At 49.3% G+C, this 25,068-nt stretch overlaps 1 protein-coding gene and 1 long non-coding RNA gene across 3 annotated transcripts; one reads left to right on the forward strand and one right to left on the reverse strand.

Annotated features, from left to right (window-relative positions):
- Positions 1 to 15,858: 15,858 nt before the first annotated feature.
- LOC308651911 lies at positions 15,859 to 18,929 on the reverse strand. The gene is made up of 4 exons (XR_014022692.1): positions 18,831 to 18,929; positions 17,646 to 17,742; positions 16,886 to 17,048; positions 15,859 to 16,591 (listed from the first exon to the last, which is right to left on the reverse strand). It is a non-coding gene; the product is annotated as an uncharacterized lncRNA (long non-coding RNA).
- A 181-nt stretch (positions 18,930 to 19,110) lies between these two features.
- RGS16 (regulator of G protein signaling 16) lies at positions 19,111 to 24,502 on the forward strand. 2 transcript variants are annotated; one of them, XM_081299997.1, is made up of 5 exons: positions 19,111 to 19,245; positions 20,054 to 20,164; positions 20,904 to 20,968; positions 21,251 to 21,417; positions 22,795 to 24,502. In XM_081299997.1, the coding sequence occupies exons 1-5, from the start codon at positions 19,202 to 19,204 to the stop codon at positions 23,014 to 23,016; spliced, it is 609 nt and encodes a 202-aa protein (XP_081156123.1). In that variant the 5' UTR covers positions 19,111 to 19,201; the 3' UTR covers positions 23,017 to 24,502. The 2 variants fall into 2 exon arrangements, with proteins under 2 accessions (XP_081156123.1, XP_081156124.1); XM_081299998.1 differs by having other exon boundaries at positions 20,907 to 20,968.
- Positions 24,503 to 25,068: the final 566 nt, after the last annotated feature.

Consider the following 25,068-nt stretch of genomic DNA (forward strand, 5'->3'; position numbering starts at 1 on the left):
AGTTAGCTATTTACTTGAATGGAGGGTATCTGTTTCACAGGAAAACACAGGAATTACTTGAATGGAGGAAGGAAAACAGGAAATTTTAGGTAGGAAAAAAAAAAGAGGTTACTATTACCAAATATCATCTGACTACTTACACAGGCAGATGTATTCTACATTTTTTTTTTTAGTATTAGACTTTATGAAGTTTTTCCACCACAAATGAATCTGTGAGGTTGTGCAGACATTATTATTCCCTAACTGACTCATGTGAGGCACAGTGCCACATGACCTGTCCAAAGTCACAGGCTACTGCCCAAAGAGAACAATGGTCCTGGCCTCTCCAAACTAAGGTCAGCATGCATGTACTGTTTCATGATGACTGCTGACCATTCTTCAAAAACCTGGGCCAACAGAGAGAGAGAGAGAGAGAGAGAGAGAGAGAGAGAGAGAGAGAGAGATAGATAGTTGTGTATGGTTCCATTCTAAAAAAGTGCAAACTAATCCTTAGTGACAGAAAGCAGACCAGTGGTTGCCTGGAGCTGGGAGTTGGGAAAAGGAGGCAGAGATTCCAGAAAAGCATGGGAGACTATTGGGCAATGCGCGTGCTCACTGTTCTGATTGTGATGATTCCACTGAGGTTTACTTAGGTCAAAACTTATTGAACTTACCACTTAATATCCAGTGTGTTGTATGCTGATTATCTGTTAAAACCTGTTTTTAAAAATATGGGCAGAAATTAAGTCAGTAGCTACCTTTTCAGCCCTGACAGAACATCCAGGTACCTGCTAGACTCACAGAGTGATGGAGAGCCTGCCCTCATGGGGACGCGCTTGGAGAAGAGGACTTCAAAAAATGGAAGTCAAGGGAGCGAACATTTACTGAAAATCTAGCATCCTATCTTTTGTGATCTTCACCAAACCCTGTGAGACAGCCATTACCATCAACTCCACTGTACTGGTGAGGAAGCTCTCGGGTCAGTTATTGGAAGTGTTGGAAGGAACCAATAACTCACACTTCTATTTTCTACCCACTTCCTGAGTTCTGGCCCCTTTGACATAGGAGTCAGATATCTGGTGATGAGAATGTCAGCTTTATCACTCTATCACTTTTACCTAAGTTACAGTGCTGGCCTCAATGTCCTCTTCCAACCGTCTTTTCACGGGTTGATTCCTTTCGTGCCTTCTTATTAAACAGGATCCCTGGTGTGGAGGACTTGGCTGAGAGCAAAATGGTGCCAGAGGAGGCTGCCGATAGGTTCTCCTGAATGGGACTGAGCTCTCCAAGGGCAGGCTTCCCCTTGAGCTTCCTGGGGACAGGCCTCTCCTGAAGAGCAGTGGATATGTCCAGTTCTGTTTTTTAAATTCACCAACCGGGAAGTTGCTCCTTCCATGGATAGGATTGACTTTGGGATGAAAGTTGGGGAGAGGCCACAGGTGTGATTTTAGGGTATCTGTTTCACAGGAAAACCCAGGAATCAGAAAGAAGAGCTCCCTCGACTGTCAAGCAGGCGCCAGACCCAACTCCACAAGCCTGAGCATTTACTAGTGGATTTCATTCTAAAAGTTCTGTGACAAATAAATAATTTCTGTGTGCTGAGTCCTCAGTTACATGGACTAAGGGACATTTGATTTAAAGGAACCTAGTGGTGAACTTTTCTTAATGAGGTAACTTTCTATGTTCTTTCATTTACACACATTCACACACCTACTCTGCAGCAGGACCTGAGTTCTTCATCAGGCAGGCTAGGATAAAAGTCATGGTCCCTGTCCTCAGGAGTGTACCTGAGTTACAGTGCTGACCACAATGTCCTCTTCCAACCCGTCTTTTCCCTGGTTGATTCCTTTCGTGCCTTCTTATTAAACAGGATCAATAAGGGACTTCTACCCATACAACCACCCCCTTTTCCATCCCTTGCCGTTATTTATACCATTCCCTACACCTGGAATCCAATTCGATTAAGCAAAATGTCTTGTGCATGCTCTGGGTTAGGACTGAGAGGTGAACTATATCAACGAATAATATCTAGCTGCAGGATATTGCAAAGATCACCCCTTAAATGTCTAAATCCTGTCCATCCTCCAAGGTCCACCTCGTCCCTGAAGCTTTCTCAGGGTTCCAGCCGGCTGCAGTGTCTGGTATTTGCCTGCTGGAGGAAGGGACTTGCAGCGTTCACCTGCTGATGGGAACACCGCAGCCACACCTACCCACAGGAGCACAGTGAAAACACTCCATAATTCTGTGACTCACCTCCACAGCTGGGTCCTGGAGAAGTGAATCTTGTATTTCCTCACTTAGAATTTTGCTGCCTAGTGTACAATGGGCTGGAAAGGACACAACTGATGGTTGGCAAAGGTCGCCATGTGCTTGGCCTGTCCCTGCAACCTGCTTGGCTCCCTCCCCCTCTAATTCCCCTTTGCCTCAGTGGCAAAGGAAGACTTTCCTGTTGCCATGGCAATTGGTCCTCTCTACCCTCTCCTATGTTGCCCTTCTCCCACGGCAGCCTGAGCTCTTCTAGCTTGAATGAGCTCCTTTCTGGTCCAGGACCTCACCTTTTCTGTCCAGCCTTTCATCCATCCCATAGTCCAAATCCATCACCAGCCAGAGAAGCTGCTCTGTCCTGGACCTGGAGCCAGATTATACTTCCATGCAACACTAGGGACCCTAGGGACTCCCCTAAGTGTTTCTTAACTGACATTTGGCATAATAATTTTTTTTTAGTTGAAGATGGACACAATACCTTTATTTTATTATTTTACTTTTATGTGGTGCTGAGGACTGAACCCACTGCCTCAGACATGCAAGACAAGGGCTCTACCACTGAGCTGCAACCTCAGGCCCTAGTAATAGTTTTTGAGAAAGCCCATGTACATTCCAGTTGGCTGTGGTGCACCTTGGTCTTGCTTAGCATTTAAACCCCTTCCTCCTGCCTCGGAGTGTGGGAATCCTGTTTTGCTGGTACACTTTTGTCTGTAAGTCCCTAATTCATCACACCATGCAATCCTGGATCTGTCTGCCTCTTTCTTGGGTTTCTCCACCTCTATCTTTAGCACCCAGTTTTCCTGCACCATGTTTTTTTTTTTCTGAAACAACATTTGTATAAATATTATTTACTATTAAGCCAAGTAATACATTCTAATTTACATATCCCTTCTTGCACAATTATTTTGTTTTTTCTGGAGTTAATAATTGCCTCTTTTTTCTTTGTTTAGTTTTCTGTCCATACCTAAGTCCTCCCACATGCTCCCACGGCTCAGTGAAACACTGCTCAATAATATTGCCACATTGTCAGTCTCTCAGGTGTACATTTCCTCTCTCAGATGTCTCCCTGGAGCCCTCGGACCCCATATGCAAGACCAGTTGCCCTCTTGGTCTGCTATTTAGCTGTTTTCTTGCCCTTTCCTCTGGTCTGTCTCTTGTCTGCTGATTCTTCTCTTCCATCTCAGTCTTCTTGTTTCATGGTCTTTATTTCTACAGAATATATTTTTCAGAGTAGCTAAGAAAGGGTGCATGGGATATTTTTTCGAGACATTTCAGTCCAAAATTCTTTATTCTCTGCTGGCTCTTGATTTGGGTGGCACAGAATTCCAGGTTGATGATAATTTGAAGAACTTGGGGGGTGTTACTATGTTTTGTCTTCTGATTTCCGCATCATCTGTTTCCTGTCCCTAGCTTGTGGCCTGTTCCACTTCCCCTGTGCATCCCAGAGTTATGAATTTATTATGAGGCAGGAATTTTATATGCAACATGAGCTCTTGGTAGTCTTTGTCAGTCTGGAGACTGACATCTTGGGGACAGTTTGCTTGTATCATTTCTTTAATAATTTTTTGAACTTTGTTTTTTCTTTGCCCCTGTAGAAACGAGACTTCTTGGCTTTGTCCTCTAATTTTATTGATTCTTTCCTATTGTCCCTTCTTTTATCTTTTTTTCCCAACTTCCTGTAGGATTTCTCCAAAATTACCTTTGAACATATTAGTTGTTTTTTGTTGGTATTATATTTTTAATTTCCAAGAGCTCATAATTTTTCTCTGGTTCCTTAGAAAACAAAATTCTCTTCTTGTTTCATAGATGCAATATTTTGTCCTATTTTTTTTCCTGAGGATAAGTTTAGTTTTGTTATATTTCATTTGCCTTTTATTTTTCACCATGCTGAGGATGGAACCCAGGGTCTTGTGCATGCCGGTCAAGTGCCCTACTGTTGAACTACATCCCAGCCCAGTTTGTTTACCTTTTATTTTCCTGCTCCCTGCATTTAGGTTGGTTTTTGCCCCTTTCTTTCAAGCTTGTGGCTTTGCTCTAAGGTCTGGTGAGGCTTGGTCATTCACTCTTATTTAAGAACCTGACATTGGAACATGTTGGAAGCTCTGTGTGAGTGTGAGGTATTTTGGGGCAACCAGCTGTTTTTTTTCCACAGGGAACCCCAAACGTCAGTCTCTTCTCAGTCTCTTCTCTGGAGCGAATGATTACAGAGATTTCTGAGCTCTTCATTGAAAAGAGATGCCCCAGGGGCTGTGATGGGAAGGTGTGGAGAGTTTCCAGGTTGTCAAAACAGAGGGACCTGATTTCTAGAAGTGTCCCTGGGAGACCAGCACAACCCCAGAGAAGAATGGTTGGAAGGACAAATACAACCCAAAGACATTGCTGCAAAAGACTCCTAATGACCAAGAGAAGAAATGAAGCGGCAGACAGCCCCTGGGCCTGAAGGAGTTTTGGATGGGGATTGACTGGGGAAGGCCAAAGACCAGAGGGCCACTCATGCCTGCTCCTCTGTGTCTCGGCTTTATATAAAAGCCTCATGACCCTGTTCCATTCATAGAGAGGTATTTTGTAAAAGTCTGATTTCTTGTTTAATTTATTCATTGCCTTTGTAGCAGTCTGTGGAATGATGGTGAACTTAGAGTGTCCTGATTAAAAACTTAGGGTAACCAAGGGAAATAAAGAAATAGCAATTGTGGGCTGAGATTCATATGCACATTTGTGAATAAGCTAAGTCCAAGTGTATCAAATAATGATGACATGAAAGAAATTCCCAGGCCCCAAACTGGGTAGGCTTCTGTAGCTCCCTGGCTGCAAACCACCTCTGTAGTCTTGGTCTTCCCTGCATCCATCATTGGAGGAAGCCACCGAACATTTCTTTCCATTGAAGTTGTGCAAGGTTGAGGGCATCACCAACCCTCCAACAGAAAAAACAAGCAAATGCAGTTGAAATTGCTGATGTGTTTGGAGAGAATTTCAGTCGTTCAGTTTGGGAATCACACACATGTGGGCACGAATGTTCACATGCATGCACACATGGACTGGTTCAGCTATCTGGGGCAGGGTCTGTCTGATGGTTCCAGAAAGGTGGGGTGGATATGAGATGGAGTCTGGGCAGGGAGGCACCCAGGGGGATGGTGATAGGACTGGACACTCTCCTGAGCCCTGGTATGAAGGAGCCCTCCGTCCCCTCCTCCATCTCCCTCAGAGTCTCAGTGCTGAGGCAATGTGTCACCATATTTTCAGCAATTCTGCTAAATTGTGTCTCAGAGAAGCGAAAGACAAATCTCCAGAGGTTTGCATGTTTGATTCACACCTAAAACAGCAGCTGTCTGCTGCCACGGGAAAACACTTCTGCGTAGATTCCGGCAGCGGCAGCAGGGGCAATCTTCAGCCTCTTCACTTTATGCTTGTCTGGTTGCTGGGGCCTTGGAAAAAGCGTGAATGATGCAATGCCAGCCCTCCTTGCTACGAGTGACTCAGGTACTGGCACTTCTGGTAGACAGCAAGCTGTCCCAGGGGAGAGCACTTAGCAAGTGATGGCAGCGACCTCTTCATCATACTGGAGGCCAGAGTCTGCAGACTGCATTCTAATAATACCTGTACTGATCCCCAAGAAGCCTTAAAGAGAGCCTCGTTAAGATCTCACAGCAGCCTTCTGAAATATACAAAAGACTCTGCTCTACATTGCAAAGAGAGAAACTGAGTCCTAAAAGGTTGACTGGGTAGCCCACAAGTAACCAGTAATAGAAAGTTCCAGAAGCCCATGCTCATTCTCCCTTCCTCTCTCCATCTCTCTCCACTCTCTAGGACCAAATTCCCCGTTTTAAAGGACTGATTTATTACTCGATGGCTAAGCCTATACATGCAACGTGACTGAAAAAACAAATAAGAAGGCTGGGGATGTAGCTCAGTTGGTAGAGTGCTTACCTCGCATACAAAGGGCCCTGGGTTCAATCCCCAGCACCACAAAACAACAACAACAACAACAAAAAAAAAAAACAAAGAAGAAAAATATTCAGTTCACAATTCACAAAAGGAATGATCTCTCTTGTCCAATGCAGTTTTTTTCACTCTATAAAATCATGTCCCTTGGGACTCTATGAACGGTGGTACATTTAAATATGGGTGTATGAATCTGCTCACTGAGAAAAGTAGGGAAGAGGGGGAGCAATGGAACTGTCAGCTGAAGTGCCCCGTTGTCAATGGGAGTGGAAGAGCAGCTCGCTGATCAATACTTTCTGGAATGATGGGGCAAGCTCTTGAGCGTGGAACCGATTCACACTCACGCAACTCTTGGGCAGTGTCAGGGGTCTTGTGTTTGCTGTCCAGCAAGCCCTGCCTGTAGCGGTGTAAACCCAGAAGGGCAGACTCCCAAGAGCCTTTACGAAGGCTTATCAGGCAGGCTCAGCAGGCTCCTGGAGCTCACCTACCCAGGAGGCAGGGATAGCTGCAGTGGTCAGGGCATCAGGGCAATTAACTGGGTAGGGGCTGTAGAATCTTTGGCCTAAACCCATATGGAGTGGGCTGTCCTTTTTCCTGTGTATCATGGCCAGGATTCCAGGGGAGTTAGGGATCACTTCAATGCCAGTAATCTACCCGCCCTTCCTGCCAAGCCCTCCCTTGGGAGGGACCTTGTGCTCCTGAGAGCATAAAGAATCTAAGTTCAAATTTGGACTCTGTTACTTAGTGCAGAGAGCCAGGACAAAAGTCCTGACCTTCATTAGCCTTAGATTCTGCATCTGAAAATGGAGAGCGTCATTACCTTACAAGGAGATAGGTATGGTGTCTGTGAAGGATTTGCAGCTAATAGGCGCTCAAAATTAGTAGCTATTAGTTTTACTAACAGAGAGACTGAAATTCTATTGGGGGTAGGAGAAGAGGCTGCATCAGCCAAACTGGGTTGTGTGTGTGTGTGTGTGTATGAGTGTGTGTTGCGTCAATGAGAGTGGATGGATTATCTGTACCCTTTACTTCCTACCCCAAGCTATCCTACATCCAGGTTTGTGTGCTCAGCAGAGTGGGAACAGTGCCCATGGTCTGAACTCTGAAGTATGAGGTGGCAGTCAGACCCCGCCACACCCTCCCACGACCTTGAGTCAGGAGATGGTGATGCAAAGAAATGGGGTGATGGAGAATCCGCTTTGTGGTTGTCTGTGGCTGCTGCATCTGATTTCCGGGTGTCAGAGCCACAGGGCTGTCTGGGGAGTTCCTGCGTTGTTGTAGAGTAGGACGAGGTGTCTAGCTTCAGCCGCGGCACCCATCGGGCCCTCATCAAAGTGGTGTGGGGGAGGGATTTTTGGCTACCAAGTTTCCCTTTGCTCTTGTCTGTATTCTTAGATACCCTGAAAAAATCGGTGGCCCATCCGTCTCAAACTCCTTACCAGAGTTTGTTTTGTTTGTTTTCTCTTTCAGTTAGAAAAAGTCCATTTCTGCCCTCAGCAACAGAAACTTGATCAGTACCTTTCCCAAACCTTCTTACTCAAAGTAGTTCTCCTTTTCACACTCTGTTTCCTTCACGTCATTAACCATCCTTAGTAACATTTTGCCAATTTGGTACTTGCCCATTATCTGTCTTCTCTTCCAGAATGGAGCTCCTGACGGGCCTCAGCTGCCCTCCTTGCCATGCCCCTCCGCTGGCCGCTCCCAGAAGCTGCTTGGCACAGTGTGGTTGTCAGGATCCGGCCTGGCCTGGTGAGGCTGTGGGCCTGTGTGTGTTTGGGCTTCCCCATCAGCACAGCAGGGAGACAGCGGCATTGTAGAACTGGGAGAATTAAGCCAGCTAATGAGAGCAAGGGCTGCTGGGCATGGAGTGCTTGTGAATGGGTGGACTTAGAAGTTCAGAGGAATAGCAGTTGTTTCTGGATTTCGGGAGCTTCAAACCTCATACTTGGCAGTGACCCGACCCTAGAGTCAGCCTGTAATTTTACCAAACTGGCATTTTGGATCTGCTGGGCCCCGGCTTTATGGAGGGTCTCCACTTTGGGGCACTTTGTACCATCACGTTGTGTTTTATAAGCACTTCCTGGGAAGTCAGGTTTCTCTAAAACCATTGAGTCATGGGACCCCCCATCCCTCCAAATACACACCTCTACCCAGTGTGCTAGGGCCAGTGGGACTGCCACTTCTTTCAGGAAAAGGCACTTCTTCCGGGAGACCAGGCCTCGGAGCCTACCGGAGCATCAGAGCAGAGCATCTCTCCCGAGGGCTGCAGATGGGCAGCCAACCCAAACCCTGCATTCTTGGATGCTGGCTCTTCTCTGAAAGGCCTGCGTTACTTTTTCCATGTCCTTGGCTTTTCCCGAGCAGAGGGCCGGAGGCCACAAGAGCCCGGGTGTATACTGAGCCGGCCGGCTGATGGTGCAATAAGCCCTGGCCTGTGAGCCGTGGATATTTGCTGCTCTATTTTAAGATTCCCAGTGTTGTCCGTTTCCCAGCAGTCATCACTTGGTCAGAGGAAAGGGAAAGCGGGGGTGGGACAAGATGAGGCCCAGCCACATTACTTCCAGCTGTGTGGAAATTCCCACCCTTCATGGAAGCGAAGCATCTCCCCCCACCCGCCCCCCAGCCCTAGTGACTCAGGATTCTTCACTGGTCAGGGCAAAGGTCTCAGAGCACTTTGAAGTACTTTCCCCTGTTTGTTAGGTAAGACAGACATAACTACTCCCTGTTAACCAGTGAGAAAAACTAAAGCACAGAGAGGTTAGGAAATACACAGGGTCACAGAGCTAGCTAATTATAGAGCAGTCCCGGAGCTAGACCTCCTGAGTTTTAAATTACATTCTCTTGTTCAGTAAACAGCAATTGATTACCTTTCTTTCTTGCACACCATGAGGACTCTCCTGTGCTCATCTGCTACTTGTCATGGAGGACAAGGCAATAACTGGCCGCGGGTGGTGATTCTGGTGCCTTCCTATTCTGTGGCTTGTTTCTCCTCAAGTACCACCTCACAAGGGAGGACATTTGTTCAGGCAAATCAGCAGTTGCTGAATGCCTACTGTGTACAATACCATGCTTTGCACAATTTATGTGAGAAAGTTTCCAAGCACCTAATTATGATACAATGTGATAAAGCTGTTGGCAAATATTCACTATTAGGGAAGCGGAGAAAGAGGTAATTTGCATGGCTGGGGGGGCAATGAGAAGAATTTAAAGGGTTTTCCTTTGGCTTTTTATTATAAAAATTTTCAAGCATACAAAGTATTAAGAGGTGGTTACAAGGACTACCACCTAGATCCAACCATTGTTACCATTTGCCATATTGGTCTCCTGCTATATAGATAAGTAGACATAGACATAAAGACATACAGCTGAGGCACTCGAAAGGAAGTGAGGCATATCTGAGATTCACTCCTAAGCATTTCAATTTTGGAGTTTTGAGTTGGGTTTTGTCAGATGAATAGGAGTTTACTGGACAAAAGGAGAGGGTCGGTCCAGGTCATGGCAAATGGGTGCAAAAGCAAATGGGTTAACTACAGGGAATATTGATGGGGAAATTTGTTGACCATGACTGGACAGTAGGTTAGGGGGCAGCTGGAGGAGGAGACAGGAACAACTGCTGTGAAACAGTTGGAGTCCCCTGATAAAGAATTTTGGTATAACCCTGGGGGAGATGGGAAACATTGGAGGTTTCTAAAGTAAAAGATAAAACCGGGTGTGGGTGACACTCACCTGTAATCACAGCAGCTCAGGAGGCTGAGGCAGGAGGATCACAAGTTCCAGGCCAGCCTCAGCAACTTAGTGAGGCCCTAAGCAATTTAGTGAGACCCTGTCTCAAAATTAAAAATATGAAAAAGGGCTGAGAATGTGGCTCAGTGGTTAAATGTCCTAGTGTCCTAGGGTTCAATCCCTGGTACCTTAAAAAAAAAAGTATAGAATGACATGCTCTGATTTGTCTTTTTCTGGCACTAGAGTGTAGGACAAGGAAGAGAGGGGAAGACAAGTTAGGATGTGAGAGGGTGGCAACAGTGTGTGTGTGGAGGAGGGGGCCATTCTAGAGACCAGATTAGAACAAATAGGACGTAGGGACCAGAAATAGGAGGGAGGGACATGCAGGATCACTGACTGTGGGTGAGATTTCTTTGAAAAGCAGCTGAGACTCTATTAATTAATGTCCCTGGTCCATGTGGTGCTGGGTACAAGACACCAGATTAATTTGGGACAAGTATAAAGACACCTCATTTGTTGGTGGAAATGTGAGTCTGCAACCTTGGTAGAGTCCAGAGAGAGGGGTTTGGGGATCACCTGCTTATAGACTGTGGTTGCAGAAATAGCCACTGACTGGCAGAGGCTGCCGTTGGAGCAGAGAAGAGCGTCCAGTTCGCAGCCCTGGGCAGCATCTATAGAGCATGCAGTGCACAGATGGGTGACAAAGAGGAGCCCTGGTGGTGAAGAAGGGCCAGCGTGGCCAAGCCTCCCTGGCGGGTTTGCAGTGAGCGCTGGATGAGCTTACACTTAGGAGATGGATCCCAATCTCTGCGCTAGGGCTTCATAGTCGCTGGAGAAATGGGAAGACCATGGTTAGACACGGGACAAAGGTTCTAGGAGGAGAGGGGCCCCACAGCCAAAAGCTGCAGGGTTGACCTTCTGTAAACAGCACCCAGGAAGTCCTTTCCTCTGCTGCCTCTGACCCCTCCTGAGAAACGAAGACCACGTTGAACTGTAAGGAGTGAGCCCAAGCTCAGGGCAGGAAAGTAACTTCTGCCACCCTGGGAGATGGGAGAGGGGAGGGGGCAGGCTGCAGAGCGAGTGGGCACTGCGTGGACGCGGCAGTCAGACGACCCGGGATCACACCTTGCCTCCGTCCTTCTGTGTCTTCCTCAGTTAACTGAGCTTTGCCTCAGTTTCCCCCTCTGTAGAATGACAGCCAGAGTGCCTTCTCCAGAGGTTAGCGGAGGATCAAGTGACACAAAGGCAACGATAACCTTAAACACAGAGCCCAGAGGCAGTGCTTACTAAATGTTCCCAACTGTCATTGCTACTGCGGCAACCAGGCTGTTCGGGAAGCCTGGGGATTTGGACCTGGGAGGTTCCCCGGTGGCCACATTTGGAGCAGCACAGCCAGCGTCCGTAGGGGAGGAGTGACTCAGTCACACAGCTCCCCGCGTGTCTCCCCCTGCTCAGATGTGCAGGGCCCATTAGGGAGAGCTCATCTCTTTCTCTGCAAAACATCACGCGCCCCCCGCGGTGCTCCTCCCTCTGTCCACCTGGGCCAGTTTCTAGGACAGCTGCTGTGTCAGGGATGGCCCGGAGCTCATGAAAGGACCACCTGTTCCTGTTGCTCCCTCCTTCCCTCCCACACCCCAAGGCCAGCCCCACTCCCAGCTGCTCACGCATCAAACCACGCTTCTGCTCGGGTGCTGGGGCACATTGTGAGACGCACGTGTCCTCACGACTTGCTCTCATCGCAGCTGGGGTCCGTGTTTTAAAAGTAGCACCTCCTTTGTTTCCCTATAAACCACTTTTCTCCTGTGCCACCGCACCATCCCTCTCCATCCCAACCCCACCCTCCCTATGGACACAGGGGAAGCACAAAGGAGGAAGGGTGGGCACATTGAGGGCAGGTCCCGAAGTCCCAAGAGATGGCAAGGCCCTCCTGTGCCTCTGCCTTTACACCTCTGCCAGCACCAGTGGTGTCCACATGCTGGGGCTTGCTGTTCCTGGGGTCCTTGTGCCTCCGCTGTGGCCTAGGTGAGCCCCCAGAAGTCCCTTGGAGCAGTGTGGTGCAATGGCCGGATGTGGCAGCCAGGGCCAGGGCATGAGAGCTGCTTGGGGGCCAGGGGCACAGCACTGAGTAGCCCTGGGTTTGGCCCTTCCAGACCCAGCACCCTGTTTACCAGGTGTGTAGATTGCTAACCCATGGAGGTCCATCTCCCCCTCTGTAGGATGGTGTCTGTAAGGCATGGAACTCAGAGTTGGGTTAGGCATGGCCTAAAAATGGTAGTTTCCCTTTTTCCAAGGACCTTTCCTAGAGCAGAGACAGAGTTAGCATGGAAGGTCAGCTGTCCCAGGGTCCCCCTAACACAGGTATTTCTGGAGCACCTGGGAAATGGCCGGAAGGAGGCAAGGAGAGCTGAGAGCTTTTTGCACTAAGGAGAGTTGGCTCAGGTGCCCCGTATGTCTGGCTCTCTGTCTCAACCCCAGCTGAGCTCTGGGGCCCTGCTCTCTGCTCAACACTTCCCTACTTTGCTCCAGTTTGCTCTACTTGCAGAGACCCCCTGAGCCATAGGGTGGGCCATGCTAGAGGGTGCAGAGCAGAACTTTCACTGTGTAATCTGATCCATTTGGGACCCATTTCCAGGAAGTTGTCTGGCAGACGTTCAGCTGAGAATACTTGCAGTCCAGGGCCCTGGGGAGGCAGGGTTGACAGTGACTCTCCAAGATATTCATCATGTCTAGTGTCGGGTTCAGACGTTCACTTATTTAATGAGTATGTATTTTGTGTCAGATCCTTTGCAGGGCACCCAGATTTGGGGTTCCAGAATTCCCTGAGTCTGTTTTACCCCTGCCCAAGTAAGCATCCACATCTCATCCACCTCCACAACCAAGGACAGCACTGGAGAATCCTTGGGACAGGGGTAATTTGATTTTTGAAGTTTCCCCAGAAACTGTGCTTCCACTCCACCTGGTCTATGGCCCTGTTGTCCCCCTTGACCCACAGTTAGGCTGTCTGCATCTTCCCAGAGAGTTCACACATCACATCAGCAGTGGCCTGTGCCCTGGTTGGAGACTAGGGTGGATGATGGTCAGGGCCCCTCCTCTGTCTGGGTGGAGGTGGCATCTGTTAGGATTCCCCACTGCGTGCTTCTGCCTAGAGGCAGAGGCACGATCCAGGGTGCAGCACCTGCCTGCCTTTCTAGTTCAGAAATAAAAAAGTGCTCCATCCTCAGCCTGCAGAGAATAGGGAACAAGAAACCCAACCGTCACTTTTCGGTCATCTGTCAACATCAGGCCTCACTTTCCCTCCTCTACTCTTTTGTTTCCAATAGCTTCTCAGGGACTTGGAAATTCCTAAATGGAAAAAAAAATCTAGATTTTGATGAACTCTGTTTCTAAGTCTTCATAAATGTCCATAAATGGAAAAAGGCTAAGAAGGAGATAGGTCAGGTGAGAAAGAGGAAGACATTTAGAAACCCAGGATTCTTAGGTAACTCTCCTACTTTGGAAATGTCAGAATGTGGGGGCCCATTTATTGCTATGGAATGTATCAATATGATAAGGGGTGTGGGGCGGGAGTGTTTGCAGGAGGTATCCTGTAGTAGGTGAGGGTTGATAGGCTGAGGTCCCCCCCCCCCCCGGCAGGCAGGGGTTATGATGGACAGTTGGGTTATGGTGTAGGGTACAGCAGAGATCGCAGCCAGGCAGACAAGCCATGTGGGTCAGACCACAAAGCACCATGTTCAGGGCTTATGTAGGGCCAAGCCAGCAAGCAAGAAAGCATAAGCCCCAGAGGGCTGCTCCATCTCCCAGCAGTCAGAGTCCCCGGAGGATGGGCGGTAGAGAGGTCCTCAGGGCCCAACACTTCCTAAAGTTTTTAGAAACTGAAGGTCTGCTTCTCTGCAAAGCGACCATGGGCTCCTTCCAGGTGGAAACCAGGGTCTTCCAAGGGCAAGGGGTATGGGCTGGAAAGGGTGGCAGGGGAATGCAGAGCTCAGATGTTAACCAAGGGACTTCAGCAGAGGACGGGGCTTTCCCAGCCAAGCTTGGGAACTGCATACACAAGGGACTGGAGAGTGGAGAAGCAGAAAAATCCAGAGCCGGTGACGACACTGCAGCTAAGGGCAAAGACAGAAAGCGGAAAATGTGATTGGGGAGGGAGGAATGGCGTGAGCAAAGAAGAGGGGGAGGGAGAGGATTTGAGGAAAAGGGAGACAGCAGGATGAGTTGTAGCATCCTCCCATTATTCCCCAAGGACAAGCTTCGTTCTCCCAGAGTGAGCCAGTCCCGAGCTGTGGAGAACACCACACAGCAAGCCGACATGGTGCAGGTTGACATGGTGCATGTCCACAGGCTCTGGAGTTAAGACTCTGAGATCAAAACCCAGGTCTACTGCTGCCTAGCTTTGTGATCATACTCAAGTTCGTTCACCACTCTTCGCTCCAATGTAAATGAGGACAATATGTTACTTGTCTCATAGGGATGACTGTGAGAACTGAAACAGAGAATTCAGGTCTAAGTTCACAGAACAGGGCCTGGCACATAGTAAATGTTCAATAAACATTGACTTCAGTATATTTGTGTTGAAACACAGCCATCTGCCTGTCCAATAGTTATGGACTATGTGCTAAACTAAGCATGGTAGGAGCGACTGAAGATAAAAAGATGACCAAGGCAATGGTCCTACCCTCCAGGAGCTCACAGTGGAAAGTCTGGGAGTCAATTCTGTGAGTGAGCACAGAAGACAGATAATGACAGGGATGGCTCAAAGGAGGGCCCGGTCAACTCTGCTTGGAGACAGGGCACGGCAGTGGAATTAGGGAAGATCTCAGGGTGGAGAAGGCACGTGAGCTCAGTCTCGAAAATAGGTAGAAAAGCCAAGGAGAGTCTAGGACCCAGGCTAGCGGTCACTTCTGTCTGCAGGGGGAGCAGCTGGAAGGGATACGAGGGAAGTTTCTAGAGTTTTGGGTTGATTCGGCAGCTTGACTGGGTATTGGTCACAAATTGGTGATCCATTGGTGACTGGGTGTAGCATACATTTATCAAATTTCATCAAATTGTACACTTAAGATCTGTACATTTTTTATGTGAATTATATTTCAATATATAAACAAAATTAATGTGTTGAAATTATATACGTTTTAAACAAGTAGTCAAGGGAGGGAGAACCCTATGTGGAACCTTCAGCCAAAAGCACACATGCTCAGGGGCTGCAGGTGGAGGTATCCTGGGGAGACCTGCCAATTACTGAGTGTAGCTGGATTTTAGGGGGTTAGAACCTTAAATGGCACACAGAGGCATCTAGACATCCTCTTCCATGCTTTAGATGAAGGGGAGAGGAGAAGAACCCAGAGTGGACAGATGGGCAGTACATTGAGAGGCACCCTGTGCCGAAGGGTCACTGCAGGAAACTGTCCATTTCTATATCCAGGCTGCACTGAGGCAACTTCTGCTCAGGAGTGGAGGGCACCCAAAGTTTCTGTCATGATCTGGCTGGGAAATGTCTGCGGAGCCTGTCAGTGTCACAGCTGCTGAGGTGATCACTGCCTCCTCACCCAGCTGCCTCAGAATGCATGTGGGCTCCTAAACCTTAAAGTGGCATCCAACTGTGTCCCCAGAGCCTAAGCAGCTCTGCCAGTGTCTACGGAAATTCTAAACCTTCCTGCACCTTCACGCTACCTCCAAACAACAAGGGCTTTTCCTAGTTGCTTCTCCCATTTAAAGAATGCTCCCTCCTACCTGCCCCGCATTAAAATCTCGCTATCATCCCTGGCCACCAAAACCCCCTCACTTTTTAAAAATACTGCCCATCCTCTCTGATCCCTCCACATCTTTTTCAGCAACAGACAATAGTTCCTTTCTCTTTCCCCCTCCCCACCATGCAGTTGTTTCCTAGGCTAGATTATAAGGTCTTTGAGGTCAAGGAAAAGCCTTACTAACCGTTGTTTTCTACCAACTTGGGAATATAGGAAATTCGTTTTAAATATTTATTGGTAAATTGATAACTGAAATTCAGAGGATCCAGGCCACTGTGGGGATCATCTGTGCAAAATCAAAAATTGAGAAAGGGTTATTTCCCTTAAACATTAGCAGTAGACAAAGATCCTGTCTAGAATTCTGCTACTCTGAAAGGGTGGTATTGGGGGATAAAAGGTAGCCTGCCTGGGACACTGTGAGACATTTAATACTGACCCCAGCTTTGCCCAGATTGCTGATCCCAGATGACCCGGGCTGCAGAGCTGTGTCCCACACCCTCCATCAAAGAGATCGCAGCTGCGCTGGAAGTGCTGGGCAAAAATGAGGTCAGCTTTTTGTCAAAGCTGGTGCAATTCACAAGTGAGTTCAACTGGCTGGATTTACAGCAACTCTCAAGCCATCCACATTACTGAAATTGCACATACGAATCAACCTGCTGGGAAGAGAATTTGGGATAAATTGTGAACTTCAAAAAGTTTCTGCCTGGAAACCAAAGGGGTAACCATGGCAACTTGAGGCAGGTTGAACTCAGAGAGGGCTCTTCATCTTCAGCAGGGAGCCTGGTGCTCTCCGATTTGCCCGTCTGTGCACTGCACATTAATCCCTTTGTCTCTTTGCTTTCTTTGTCCAATAGAGACAGGACTAGCACAGGAATCTGGAGATGGGGCCCTCGGTTTCAGCTGTTTCCAGTTCCAGCGTCTCAGGGACAGCTGTTTGTTGTCTGCAAAACGGAAATAACAAACCTCCTCTGGCCTATTCACAGGGATGCAGAAAGACTAGAGGGGTTTGAGGGGATTCTCTGCATAATCAGTATTATTGTTGTCATGTGGCCATGTCCAGCCTGATTCAAACATGGTGCCACCAAGGGTGAGACTGTGGGTTGGAGCCCTCCCTAAACTCCTTTTTGTCACATGGAGAACAGCTGTCTCACAGATGACACCCACATCTTCCCCTGGCAGCTGCATCATAAAAGCATGCCTAGGGGCACCAGAAGTATGGGTGAACCAATTCTCACCCCAGCTGGCCAACCCCTCCAGCAGAATGCCCTGCTGACCGGCTGGGGCTGGCTGCCTCACTACGTGGATGAAGGACCGCTGAGAAGCACAGTGGTTCAACAAGGTGGCCCCCCCGTTTTGCCTGGCTGCATGCCGCTGCCTTGCATTCATCCAGCCCTGGACCTGTGAGGAAGACAGAGAGAGAGCCTGGCTGGCAAGACGGGAATGAGGGCAGACGCTGGCGTCTGAGATGGTACCGCCATGTGAGGGCTGCTGTGGCACCTGCCTGCACCAGCTAACGGGGAGGTCTGGGAAGGACTATGATTGGCAATTCAGAGTGCACGGTTTTGACTCACTGGGTCATCTTCCACAGGCCCTGGCTCAACCAGGGGATCTGCTTTGACAAAAGATCCCACACAGTATTCTGATTTTGGCTTCTGTTGCTGTAGCGGCCTCAACCACAAGCTCAACCCCCACCCCCACCGTGGTTTTCCCCTTCCTTCCCCTGCCACCTTTCCTTGGCCTGCTTGCTGAGAGCTCTCGGGTGGGAACCTCCGTGTTTCTCTCTTTTCTGACCCTTTACTTCTAGAAACACAGAACAGGCCTTGCTGAGGATCAGCAGCTGTCAAGATGCCTCTTATGAAATAAAAACCTACATCCAGAGAGACACAAAAATACTTACTATTTTCCTTATTCTCTAAAATTCCAGTATCCTTATAAGTAAAACTGAAAGCTAGCATTTATGGAGTGCCGACTGCATGCTGAGCCTGTTCTATGCACCTTACATGTTGCTGAGGATGCTGTGGCTTGCCATCCAGGACTCTGGCCACCAACTCCCAGTCTGGTGTCCACTGTAGCTTTTTTTCCAGGAGTTGTTCTGGATAGAGGGAAGCTTAAATAAGCTTAAATCTTATTTAAGATTAGGCCATTTCTCCAGGCAGCTGCAGAGATGCAGGGGTACAAAGATGTGTCCCCTCCCTTCAGTGGAAAACCTAATGAAGGGTCAACTGAACCCCAGAGCACCCTCTGGGCCCAGCTGGGGGTTGCTGAAATGGCATGGCATTCACTCCTCCTCCCTCTCCCCAGCAAACCTCCTCAGCCTCTGCCTGAGCATGTTTTCTGGGGGAACGCAAACCAAGAATAAACCGGTGTAGTCCTCACAACAACCTTATGAAATAAGTGTACTGGTGTCTCATCTTAAAGACAAGGAAATTGAGGCATGGAAAGGTGAAGAAGTTTGCTCCAGGTCTCCCATCAGCAAATATCAGAGCCATGATTTGAAACCTGAAAATCTAGCTCTGGACCCTGTACCCTTCACTTCACTTCAGCCTCTTAATAGCAATCCCCATAGGAACTGAGGGGCAGTGGGGGAGACTATACTTCTTTTATGGGAAGATGATAAGAGACAGAGCATTTATTACCTGTGTCTTGAGGATGGGGACCCTGAGCTAGCTTATTGATCCTGCTTAAACCCAGGGTCATTCAGTTACAGAGGTTCTGAGATTTTTTTTTTCCCGCTTCTCTTTCTCTTTATGGCAGTTGGAAAACCATGATGAACTCCTGAATTCCGGCACCAACACTTAACTAACTGTAAAACTTTGAGCAGTTTAACTTCTCTGTGTCTAGTAAAAAGTGCCCCTACATATCTGCTATTTCCAATTCTGATTGGGCAACTCTGTAGCTTTTAGAGCTTCGGTTTCTTCATCTATAAAATGGGCAGGATGATGATGAGGAGGATAATTTACTCAGCCCCGCGGCCGTCGTGCAGGAGCGCAGTAACTGGCAGCTAACTGTACAGTCACGGGCGAGCTCCCTGTGCTCCTGTCCTTCAAGATTCAAGAGGCTCAGACATTTCTGCGTTCGCCCCCGTGTCGCCCTTCCCGACCCGCCACCTCCACACGAACCCTCCTGACATCGCCGTGTCAGTTTCCAGCTTTTACTAGAGGTCGCCGGGTTTTTCCCTACCAAGCTGGGGCGGTGCGTCCCCCCTCCGCCTTCTCCCTGCAGCTCCTGGCTCGCCACGCTACATCCCGGGCAGGAGGGGGCGGCCCAGCTCGCCCGCCGCAGACCCCGAGTGTGCCAGTCTCGCCCTCCCACGTGGGGCCTCGGCCCCGCCTCCGCCCTCGCGGCGCCCAGCCACGCCCTCTGGTTGGTCAGCGGCGCCCCGCCCCGCCCCACCCCGCCCCTCCGAGGGAATAAAAGCCCGGGCAGCCCAGCCAGGCGCATGCAGGCTGACAGACCCGGCCAGTGCAAGTTAAGGCCTCCGCTTGCCCCTCGCGAGTCCCCTGGAACCCGCCACCATCCTCCCCAGGACGTGCTGCCCAGCGCCTGCAACCATGTGTCGCACCCTGGCCACCTTCCCTACCACCTGTCTGGAGAGGTAAGAGGAGTTTGCCTAGCTACCCGGAGGAAGGAGGCCAAGCCCCGCCAACTCTTAGGGAGCAGAGCGACAGGCTTGGGGACTTTAGTGGACGGGGGAATGGGACTCTAGTGACTTGAGTGGCGAGGCAGAGGGCAACTTGATACCACCAACAGGGAGTAGGAAAAGCGAAGGGAAGCCGAGGCCTGTTGTGTGCTGCATTGCGTTCCCCGTTCTCTGACAAAGGGCCGTATGCCTGCCCAAGATCTCTCTGCTGGAGGACCACGTTGTCGCCTCCAGGCAGCACTGAGCCTGTCCCAGTTTCTTGTGCACTTGGTTTTGATTGCACAGCGCAGAGATGGGCGCTGGACTTCTTTTGCCTCTGGGAGGGCAGGGAAGTCTTACTCATGTCCCACCAGTGAGGGATGTGTGAACTTCCTAGAGAGCTATTGTGCAGCTTCCATGGAATTGGCGTCTCGGGAAGGAAAAGTTGAAGATGAAGGCGGGAATCAATTTCCACGCAGTTCCACAAATACTCCTGACAAGCTTAGGGGATGCTAAATGGCACAAAGATCTTACTTTTTAAGTAGGAAAAAACTCTATATGGGCAGGACTGTAAACCCAGAAAGTGTTGACCTACAGGGCACAGTTCGGACATTGCTGCTGTTGCTTCAGGCTTGAAGATACTAAAAAGAGAAGCACAGCCAAGCATTTCCAGGAGCTCTTGAGGCTGAAATTTGGGTGGCAGAGCTCTTCTGGGACCCCACAAACCTGTCTGTGCTGACTGGGTAAATGGAGAATCCTTTCATGCTCATGATTTGTCTTTCAGAGCCAAAGAATTCAAGACACGTCTGGGAATCTTTCTTCACAAATCAGAGCTGGGCTCTGATTCTGGGAGTGTTGGCAAGTTCGAGTGGAACAGTAAACACAACAAAGAGAGGTAAGGCCTGCCATCCAGCCCAGGGCCCCTAGCAGGGAGGGAGCCTAAGAAGGAGAATACAAGAAGAAACTAGGACATGCTAGGGTGAACCTTGGCAACCCCTCCCTTAAGATATTAATGGGACTTCTTATGGGTCTGGTGGCCACTTGACTCAGGGGAGAGTGGGTTGGTGGCTTTAGGCTTCTAAGTCTACCAACAGTTGACTGCACTCAGGTCATGAACAGTTACTAGATGCTCCCTTCTGGGAATTCACAGTACATATAGCTGGGGATAGGACAGGGTTCCAGGGCCACTTGAAGTAGTTATTAATGACTCTCCTTCCATTAGTGTGCACCTTGCCTAGAAACCCTTTCATACTAACATCAACTGGGCCAGGAGCTGCACTGAGCTCTGGAGTGATACAATTCCTATACAAGGCCCTTATTCCTTGTGGAGGTGTACACAACAAAGCTCTCAGAGTCAGGGAAATGGAAGCAATTTTGGAAGCTAAGAAACAGCCTTAAAGATACTCACTGAGGATTAAAGGGTCCCTGACTTTGGTTTCTGATCACTGAATTGACACCACCATTTATCCTAGCTCTAGCTAAGAGTTTGAGGAGTCAGCTTGATAAATCACTGAGCAAGTTTTTGTGTGAATTATGCAGCTTCTCATCAGGGTTCTGGCTAGGATTTGGGCTATGCTTTTTTGTTGTTGTTGTTTTGCTTTAATTTTAAAATATTGACTTTTTTTTTTCCCTAGTAGAAGCTTCTCAGAAGATGTGCTGGGATGGAGAGAGTCCTTTGACTTACTGCTGAGCAGTAAAAGTAAGTAGGACTCTGTTGTGTCTGTCTGTGGATGACACATGTGTACTCATGTGCTTTGGAGCCAGTCCGAGGGATGCTGAAAGCACGGGCGAAAGAATAGTAGTAGTAATAATAACATGATCCCCTAGTGTGCCAGCCTCTTTTCAAAATACAAAGGCAGGTCCTTGTTTGAGAAAATTACATTCTAAAAATAGAGCCATTATTGCAATTGCTGTCTTTTCTTCTTTTATTCCTCACTGTCCCCAGTCTGACCTGTTTCCTCCTTTCTCCCCTCAACCCCAGATGGAGTGGCTGCTTTCCACGCCTTCCTGAAGACAGAGTTCAGCGAGGAGAACCTGGAGTTCTGGCTGGCCTGCGAGGAGTTCAAGAAGATCCGATCAGCTGCCAAGCTGGCCTCCAGGGCTCACCGCATCTTTGATGAGTTCATTCGCAGCGAAGCCCCTAAAGAGGTCAGGGCCCTGACATGGCCATGGATCCTCCAGACCCTGCCTGCCCCTCCCCCTTTAGAACAAGGAATAGTAGGAGGCCAGCAGGTGAAGGACTGGGTTTTGAATTGGAGAGGTCTTCTTTGTCACTGGAGGAGTGGGCTTCTGTGGCCAAAGACTAGAAAAACCAGGCGGTATGCTATTGCTCGGTGCTGCCCCCTTCAGATTCATAACCAGGCAGGATGGGTCAACAGGTTTTTCTGGTTTCTGCCCATGACCACCTTTGTAAATTGATTTTTTTTTCAACACACTTACTAACTGGGGAGACAAAGTCATGAACAAGACCTCGTGTAGCCTGGCTCAGTCCCTGGCTGCCCTGTCTTAGGCCTCCGGCTCTGTGTTCCCCGAGTCTTTTGCAATTCAGCCTTCCCTTCTGGCTGTTTCTGCATGGCGGCTGCTTTTGATAAAGAACATGGGGCCACCTGGTGGAGAAAGAAGGGATCGCATTTTGTATTTGGTGTTCTGACCACTTTGATTTATTCCACATTATGGAACACCAGTTACACACAAGGTACTGACCGTTAAAGTCTCAGTGGAGATAGTAGTGAACAAATCACCCCCTACCCTGATGAAATTTATGTTCTAATGGGGAAGATGCCAATAACCAATTAAACAAATATAAGTGAGCCGGTGATTTGTGCTGTGATAGAGACAAAGCAGGCAAGCGGAGAGAGGGAGTGGAGGTACGGAGCAGGGTGAGGGAGGGGAGGTCTTTCAGCTTCATAAAGGAAGCCATGAATGGGCTGTTGGAAAAGGTGATACAGGAACAGAGCGTTGAAAGAATTAGGGGAGGAAAGGAAATTCTAGCACAGGAAATAGGGCCATGTGGAGCAGGAAGAGAGAGTCGGACATGAGGACATGAGGTCAGACAGGCGGAGATGGCCAGATGGAGAGTCCCACAAGCTTTCACAAGCACTTTGACTTTCCTCTGGGTGACATGGGAAGTAACAGAAATGCCACCAGACGGAGTGAGTTTTAAAAGGCTCAGTTTAGTTGCCCGGAAGAGGGTAGAAGACAGAGACCAGTTGGGTCCTGTCACTTGAACAGGTGGTGATAACTTGAACCAGGGTTGTTACAGAAGAAGGAAATGAAATTAGATTTGCACGATCTTACTATATCCTCACACTAGTTCTGAGAGATTGGAGGCTAACAGTGGTTCTGATGTGGGCATAGGCCCAGAGCTGAAGAGCTAGCTAGTGGGCAGAACCCAGGTTCCTGATGCAGAATCTGTGCTGCTTCCACCACCCCACTGCCTGTTGGCCCTTCCCCTGCCCACAGGGCCATCCCTGGCCCTTCCCTGCTCTGCCCCCCACTCACTCCACGTTACCCTTTTTCTCACAGGTGAACATAGACCATGAGACCCGGGAGCTGACCAGGACAAACCTGCAGGCCACCACCACCATGTGCTTTGAGGTGGCTCAGGGGAAGACACGCACCCTGATGGAGAAGGACTCCTACCCACGTTTCCTGAAGTCTCCCGCTTACCAAGACCTGGCTGCCCGAGCCTCGGCCGCCTCCGCCTGTACCTCCAGCTGCAGCCTGGCTGAGCCCTCACACACCTGAGCCTTCCGGGCCACAAGGAAACTAGTGGGCAGAGAGGTGGAGTCACCCATCCCCGAGGCGGCCACCTCTGCATGGGAGGCAGGTTCTGCCCAGCAAGTGCAAGAGGACAGTGGAGGTGTCCCAGAGCCCGCATGGGAGCAGCAGGCTGTCCTCCAGAGACTGTGAACTGAGTGCCCGGTGGGAGAGGGCTCCCCACGTCCAGGAGCTGCGGGGAAGGGCAACATGGGGGCTGTGTGGGGCTCTCTGGGGACAAGATTGGTGGTGTGGCAGGCAGCACTGGCTCTTGGCCTTCCCACAGGGGCAAGCAGATGTTGCAGAGTGGCTTGGGCAACTAGAAAAGAGTGTGGGAAGAAGGTAACTGGGTGAGCTATTGGCCATTGGGCAGTTGACTTCGATCATGTCACAGAAAGAGCCATGGGTATGGAGTCTTCCCACTGTGCCCTCCTCTCCCACCTGGGCTCACCCCAAGGTTCATCCTCACAGTCCTCTCAAGGTCAACATGATTCTTGCCTAGAATGAGATGTTTATACCTCAAAAACTGGTCTTTGAGCCCCTTTGCAGGTCAGTAGCAAGTCCGGAAGAGGCCATCTTGCTCTTGTGGACCCAGCCTGGGTGCTGTTGATGGCCTCTTGCAGGTGGCTGCTGTCATATTTGCAGCAGGCCCACCTGTGAGCCGGGACTTCTGAGGAGCTTCTGAGCCCTATGCTGCCCTTGAAGGTAGGGCCAGGAGGAGGGACGAGGGAGGCCTTAGGGGCAGGTAGCCCAGATGTCACGCCAACAGTGTGGAACAGGGAAGAGAAGGGTAATGAGAAGCTAATCCCTTGGCAGTACCTGAAAGTCCTTCTGAAATCAAGCCACTATTTCCTGTGGGCACAAGATGCACCCCTGGGGTGTTGGGAAAGATGGGGCAGGGACCACCATGGCCACGGGACAGAAGGTGGAAGCTGCAGTCAAGCTGGGGAGCAGGGCTGCTTAGAAAGACAGGACTGGGGGAAATCAGCACTTGCCTGTCACCTCAGGGCCTCACCGAACAAACATTCCATGATGGATTTCTTGCGCCAGAGCCCAGGGTGGGAGGTGAACTCACCAGGGCAGCCCCCTTGTGCCCTAGGATTGCCAACACTGTTCTCTCTGCACTTGAGCTCCTCCAGGAGAAAATTTATTTAAGAATGATGTCTTGTGGCGGTGTGCCGATTGTCATAGCATATTATTTTTGTTACCATTGTCGCCGTTGTTATTTATTGTTGTCATTTCAGTTTGTCTGCACTGGAGAATCTCAGCAGCAGCTGCTGCCTGACTGTCCCCTCCTCCACCAGACTCTACCTCTGAGCGTGCTGGGACCGCTAGGGCCTGTCAGGAACTCCTTATTGTTTAAATATTTATTTATTGTTCACAAAGGGAGCTGGGTTCCTTAATGAGTGATGTATGCAATGCCTGTTTTCCTGTTTCAGCATGTTATATTCTTGTAAAATAAAAATAAAACATAAATGCAACATCCTGTCTATAAGGGCTGATTGGGAGAAGGAGCGGGAGATGTGTGGAGGTGCTGGGAGCTCGCAGGATGGGGGGGGGGGCAGGCCGAGGGGAAGACCTCTGTTCACCTGGTAGCTGGCAGACTTGGAGAAAAGCGACAGATGCTGAGGGTGGCCACGTCCCTTAGCTGATGGCAGCTCCACTTGGGCTACTTGTGCAGTGGACCAGATTCAGTCTGCTGTCACTTCACAGTAGGGACTGCTGGGACTCAGCACAAGCCATTCCCACACCTGCCTCTAATAGCACAAGGGTGGATTAGTAGCCTTAGGTCAAGCAGCCGGACTAATTATCAGGCAGTAACTTTTGTAGCCTGGTCACAGCTGTCCATGTTTAATTTGTATTAGTATTCTTTTATAATTTCATTTAAATTCAAGGAATTTAAATTATTATCTTACACCATCACCAATGTCTGAGATGAAGTATGTGAGGCCATTCTGTGTATGAGGCTGTTCCTCTCCATGGGTTGAGGGCATGTGAGGGTTAGGCTGGGCATGAAAGAATTTGGGGGAATTTTGCCAA

The sequence above is a fragment of the Spermophilus citellus genome, assembly GCF_964194105.1.
Source record: "Spermophilus citellus genome assembly, chromosome: 6".
NCBI classification, from domain to species: domain Eukaryota; kingdom Metazoa; phylum Chordata; class Mammalia; order Rodentia; family Sciuridae; genus Spermophilus; species Spermophilus citellus.